This window comes from Neurospora tetrasperma, assembly GCF_000213175.1.
Source record: "Neurospora tetrasperma FGSC 2508 unplaced genomic scaffold NEUTE1scaffold_2, whole genome shotgun sequence".
NCBI classification, from domain to species: domain Eukaryota; kingdom Fungi; phylum Ascomycota; class Sordariomycetes; order Sordariales; family Sordariaceae; genus Neurospora; species Neurospora tetrasperma.
In genome coordinates this window covers 4,977,193-4,984,264 of record NW_009799100.1, presented here as the reverse complement: position 1 = coordinate 4,984,264, position 7,072 = coordinate 4,977,193, and the positions used below count along the sequence as shown (strand labels likewise).

The 7,072-nt window shown below is 31.4% G+C and overlaps 1 protein-coding gene across 1 annotated transcript; it reads right to left on the bottom strand.

The window, feature by feature from the left end:
• Positions 1 to 2,165: 2,165 nt before the first annotated feature.
• Positions 2,166 to 2,366, bottom strand: NEUTE1DRAFT_40061 (uncharacterized protein; the record flags this gene model as incomplete). Its single annotated transcript, XM_009850529.1, has 1 exon — positions 2,166 to 2,366. A coding segment is annotated over one exon (201 nt), but the record flags the coding sequence as incomplete, so codon positions are not given.
• Between the last annotated feature and the right edge of the window lie 4,706 nt (positions 2,367 to 7,072).

Below are 7,072 nucleotides of genomic sequence, written 5' to 3'. Positions count from 1 at the left end.
CCCCCCCCCCAAGCCTTGCCTCCCTCGACTACTTGGCTACGAAGACTTATGCCCTCATCGTACGGGCAGGCTTTATCTCAACCACTGAACAAGTCGTTCCCAAGCCTCCCCGATGCGAACGGAACAACGGGGGCAAAAAAGCAGAGTGTTGCTTCGTTGCCCACTACTTTACCCCGTCACTCGAAATACGACTGGCGATTGCCTGGAAGTCCACCGAGAGCAGGCCGGCGGCTGGCAGATAAGAGGTGATTCTATACTACAAGGAGAAAGGAGACTAAAAGCCGCGCAATACTACAGCCGGCTATATTTACACGTCTTAACAATCTACGTAGTATAGATAGGTAATCCTCAAATTTATTGTCTAATCTTTATTACCATAATAACCTATTAGTAAATACTATTTACGTAACTACCTACCTACTTACCCTAATTCGCAAAATTATTTCTCTCTCTAAAACATTCCCTTACTAAATCCTCTCGTACTTCCTTAAGAATCCCCTTTATCAAATTATATAATTCCTCGTCCTCTTTTTTCCACTTTGCACCATTCGGAAATACTACTTTCTATAGTCTATTAACCTACGGTATTAACGGCTGGTAGTATACTGTAAAATTTGCTTCTATAGATTCTATAAAATCTTCTTTATTAGTAATTTGCCCCTTCTTCTCCTTTATTAACTTTATAGGGCTTATATAATTCTACTCGTTAAATTCGTTAATAACCTCACTCTTATTTAACCCGTCGTAATAAACGTAGATTTAAAATAGGACCTAAAAGAATAATTCGAAATTATATATAAAGGAATATTATTCGTTTAGAAGGACCCCAATTACTATAAACGCCCTAATACTAATTATACCCTTTATTCCCAAAGTACCCTCCCATTACTTTCTAATAATAAAGTTTAAATCGATTAAGAATAAAAGTTAAGAAATATTATTATTATCCTCATTTATTATAAAGTTATTAATAAAAATATTTTTATAAAGGAAACCGGCCTTTCTCTATAGCGACTTATATCTATCAATACAACCTTCCAACGTAATGAATAAGGCCGCTTTAGAACTTACCTAATATATAGGTTAGCTATAATTATAAAGAATAATTCGCCGATATACCCAATTTAATAGCGTATTACTAATCGGATCTGTATAGGATCGCTTATTAGAGGGCAAAGTAATATCGGTTTAGTTAGATAACCGTTTTTTACTAACTATATTAATATTACGGCCTTTTATAAAGTATTAGTTGGAAATATCCTAGTTAGCGGCGAGCGTTCCGGCCTAATTTTCTTTCCCGTATTAATATCGATTTTTCCCCGGACGTTGCTTCGGATATTATTATCGGCTCTACGTACCTAGACTATTTCGTAATAATAATATCGAATTATATTTACTACTCTTATATTAATTATATTTTACAATAATTCCCCTTCCTTATTATATTCAAAGTACTATTAAGAATCTTTAATAACTAATAGTATTTACGGGTCTCCCTCAGGATAGGCCTTCTAGTAAGTCGTTACCTAGCCGGATATATAATATACGTATTATATTACTTTATTAATAATAAAACATTCTATTAAATTATTCCTCTCAATTTAAACGATCCGTTTCTTATTCTCTTTTATAATTAATAAATTAAACCTAAGTTCCTCCTCACTCATTTAGAGAAACGCAAGGACTATTAATACGAATTACAAGCCGTCCGTATTAATATCGAATTTTTTGGATACAATAGCCCCAAACCGATTAAACTCCTATATCCTTATTAATAATCTACAAATTGTAAATCCTAAAACAAAGTAACGATTATTCTAAATATTTTAAGTAGCGAATACTTCCCTTACGTATTTCCTAAAATCGAACTATATATTTAATACTATATTAGTAAGAAGATTATTCTTTACTTCGCCCGGTATAAGGATATACGACTAGCGCTATTAAGTATTATTACCGGCCTCTAAGTTAGTTATAAAGCCGATATCCAATTTATATTCCGTAATCGAACCGAAAATCTATTTATTAGGTTATATTAATACCCTTCGTAGAAACGGCAGTATCCTTATCGGATTATATTCCTTTACAAATATTACTACTTTTTTACTAATTTCAAAAAACCAATCTAGGACACAGTCCTCCTTTATATTTTTCGGCCACCCGTACTAACTATTACGGAAGAGTAGGCTAATACTTTCTATATACTTTTTAAAAATAACTTCTAATACTATTATTAAACCTGCTACCCAACCGAAAAAAATATAATAGAAATTAGGAAGGTCGACGTATATAACGCCGAATTTATCCTTAAGAACTATATTTACATTTTTACAATATTCGGAAGAATTTACGAAATTACTTATATTTACAAATTATAGCGTTTAAAGTAAGTATAATATTATCGATCGGAGAGGTAAGGTAGCCTTAATAATAATATAGCGAACTTAATTCCAAATTTTATCGTCGGGCTTATTATTAAAGACTATACTAAAAAGTAGCTCAAATTAATCTAAATTGAAATTATCTAATTTTCCTAGGATAAGGGCGGGTAAATATTTTAATATATTATCGAGAAGGCTAGTACAGCCTAAATTCGAATGTAGAAGAGGGATGATCGGGAGGATTTATAGTATTAATAAAAGTTTAAACGTAAAATTCTATAAATTTAAATAATACCGAATTAGAATTATAAGCGTTTTAGAAAGGTACGTCTATTTACCCACCTTCTTTACGTAGCTAACGGAACGCGTCTAGCGTAGAATAGGAAATACCCTTGTCTCTATAGAGCGATTCGAACGAAGTACAGAAAGTATTTAGGCCTATACTAATAGAATATTCTCAAATAATTTCTAATTAGGGTCGATCCGTTATAGTAATAGCAATAATATTCTTGAAGCGCAACTATAGAAGGATGCGAACGTAGGGTTTTGTAAAATGTCGCGTTTGGCTATTGTTATTATATTGTTAAATGTCGACTAATAGACGACGAGAGGTTGGGAGAGAGGACAAGAATGTAAGGAAGCCTTGCATAGAGTATTAGAAGGCGCTTCTGCGGTGTAGGGGTCCGTGCCCGGTACCTGCTAAGGGAGAAGATACATAAAATCTTGCTTATCACCCGTAGTATTTTGCCTTACTAGATTCCCTCGCTAAGTTGCCTCGCTAATTTGCCTTCTTCATTTGCCTTCCTAATTTGCCTCGCTAATTTGCCTTACTAATTTGCCTCGCTAATTTACTTCACTAATTTACTTTACTAATTTATCTTGTTAATTTACCTTACTAATTTACCTCTCTAATTTGCTTCGCTAATGTACTTCGCTACTTTACCTCGCTATATAAAAAATTCAATTAATTAAGTATATTATCGAGAAGAGGAGAGAGAGAAAAGGAGACTAATAGAATTTAGAAGGCTAAATATAGTACAATCTAGGTAGGGTACAAAGTGGGGATTGGGCTGTGCCTAGTAAATATAAGAGACCTACTAATAAGAATTTAAACGGTTATTACCGCGCATTAAAACCTTACTCAATAGTAATTTAATATACCAACTATAAAAAGATACCCAAATTACTCTAATTTTAATATAGTAAATATAGTAATTCTCTATAATTCTTTTCTCCCTATTCAAAGTCTGTACATACTATAGGCTCTATATATATAATTATATTAGTTTTATTCTCTATTACCCTCCTTATCTACGTCCAATTAACTTCCTAAATTTGTCTCTTTAATCTACTTTACTACTTTATAATTTTATACTTCCGATTAGCTCTTTAATTTACTATTCTTATCTACCTTACCGGTTTATTTTCTTATACTTTCTATCTTCCTCCTTTCCAAATTACCTTCTTTAATTACTTCTTTTAATTGCCTCCTTTAATTACTTCTTTTAATTGCCTCCTTTAGTTACCTCCTTCAATTGCTTCCTTCAATTGCCTCCTTTAATTACCTCCTTAAGTTGCCTACTCAAATTACTTCCTTAAATTACTTATTAAATTACCGTTATATTTTTCTTAACCTTCTAAAATACTTATCTACCCTAAGTCTAATTTATTTTCTTTATAACTTCTTTCTAATAGAGAGTACCTTGCAACACACTCCTAATACGGCCGCTAATAACGAACTCTTCCCTTTAAAAAAGCTTTTTTAAGTACTATTCAATTTAAACCCCCCTTAAACTTAAAATTAATAAGAACTATCTATAATAATTATTTAAGAGACTAATATACTACTCCTCGCGTCTCTTAATAATAACTTCTATACTAAACGCCCGAGCGTCTTTCAAACATTAATTAAAAGCGCTCAACAAGCCCAACCTAACTTAATTAATAGAATCTTCCTTAAAGTCGGCGGATATCCAATCTAGTTTATATACTTCTTTAATAAGAACTTTGCCCAAAACAAATATAAGTAGCGTAGTAAAAGCAAGCTACGTTAAATTATCCCTGCTATTGCTAAATAATTTATTAAATTTCAACGAACGTTAGTAATATAAATATAAGAGTTGATTTTACCTAGGTAGGTAAAAAGGATTAATAACTTAGTTAAAATAATAAGTAAGCATTCTACTCCAATGTACCTTTATAGAATTATTTAACTAACTAAAGTTATCTAAAGATAAAGCTAGGTCTAATAATACTAATACGGATGGTTCTAATTTCAACAATATTAGTTTAAAGGATATTAATCCTAATACTAATTCCGAATCTTTTAAATCCAATAATACTTCCACCCCCCACTCAACACATTAAGATATAAATATATACGAGTATTAAAATTCTCTAAATCTTACTACTGCTACCTCCTTCGCTATCTCCTTTATTTTAGATAATATAAATCAACTATAAGACAATATACCCAACGTATATTAAATATTAAATCCAAAGAAGAAACTTTATAAATAATTTACTACGTAATATTATATTATTATATCTTTCTAATAACCTACTACTAAGTGTTATAGCCCAGTCAGACGGGTTATGCCTCGGCAGAGCATTGCACTGGAATGCATCGCACGGTTGCGATTGATTTGATTGGTTGTAGATTAGATAAGAAAGAGCGGGCCGCAGTGGGTCTGGTTCTGGGAATATATCTTCCATCGCCAGCTGCGCGCACAACTCTTACCTTTTATTTTACTCTTTAGTCGTAAATTCTATATTGAACGTCAACAACGCTACAGTAGTGCCTCGCCCGTTACGTGCTCTTATACTAAGTATAAATACTATTATCAAAGATACCTCTAGCCCCAATACAATATTATAAAATATAGAGATAATAAACCCAACTATTTTAACAAACCCAGCCGCTTTAACAAACCTAGCTGCTTTAATAAACTTAGCCGCTTTAACAAACCTAGCTGCTTCAATAAACCTAGCCGCTTTAACAAACCCAACTATTACTAGAGGTAGTAAACTACATTCGAGAAAGAGACGCCGTAAGTACTAATTATATTCTCGAACTATACTTTAACTTTTATTTAACTTTTCATTTTACAAACTATAAGTATAAGTCCTATTTTCAAGAACCCTCCTAGCCCCAATATAGTATTACAACCTACTTCTATATACGAATATTATAATTCTCTTAATTTTCCTATTCCAACTCTAATACACGTAGCGGCCTCACCTAATCTAAGTGTTCCTAGGGATTATAGGGATTATAACCTTACTATTCTAATAGAAGGATATACAGCCGTCTCTCCCAATCTCTACATTGACTATCCAGTATTTTATCCTATTAATCCGTCTTTTAAGGAGGCTCAACGCTTTTTACCACCAAATCTATTCAACGCAATCAAGCGGTATCCTAATCCTATAAATAAAAATACTATAGCAACTAGTATATTAATATCGTTTCTACAAGGCTAACTAACTATTCAATGTTAAATATCATTGGAAATTATAGCAAACAAGGTGCTGCATCTTACCCGAAACTTATTTAAAATACGTTTAGAAAAGAAGGATAGAATTTAATATCTTTCTTCCGGCTATATAAGGGTTATACCCAATTCTAACTTAATGCTTATAAGTTATAAGCGTAATATCCTTTCTTCTATATTTAATATAAATATATTACGTACAATAATAGAAACTAGAAGATATAACAAGGAAGGTATAGAGCTACGTAACACCATAGAGTGTATAAAAATAATAATTCTAGTATTAGTATAGAAAGGTACTACAATATATATATTTATAAGATTGTAGTTAGAGATAGAAATCTAGATGCAATTATTTACTTTTAAATAACTTCTTAGGTACTTTATAATTATTTCATTAATAGGAATCTAGTAAACTAGAAAATCGTACTATAAAAAAAACCGTTATAGAATAATAATGTCCGTAATCTTGAAAATAATCGTACACTTTAATAGAACCGTTCAATTTAGAACAACCATTTCGCACTCCACGACTCTAATTAGTACTCTATACATTTCTTGCCTTTAAGTATATACAATCTCCATATTTCCTCTCCATATTTTATATCCCTCTCTCTCATTTCTAGCTCCTACTTCTTAATCTTCTTAACTATAACCGAATACTCAATTATAACCCTAAATACATTTAAGAACTCTAATATCATTATTACTAAAAAAATTTTAAACCGTTCCTCCTCCTCTTCCTTTTCTTTTAGGAATCGCTTGCGTTCGCTATCGGCTAATCTCTAATCATTCCGAAATTATTCTCTACAACATCTTTATAATTAAAACTAACTTTCTATTATTTATTTTAAGATAAATTGAGTTTAGATATTACTATAAAAGATACGAGATTTACTTACACTTATTATTTTATTAAATATCTCTTTATGGATCTTATTTTACTCAGTAGAAGTCGAAATAATCTCTTCATTAAATTGTAATATTCACTTCTTACTACAACTTGCTTGATATAAAGCTTCTTTGTAGCGTTGCTTAATGCGCTCGGCTAGTTCGTTATTACTTAGAAAAGGGAAGTCGTACCTAATTTAAATATTAATTTAGCAAATTTATTTATTCTAAATATCAAATAAAAACTTATATAGTTTCCAATTGTTTTCTCGAATTAATTTATAAATTAGGTAGCTTAGGAGGGTA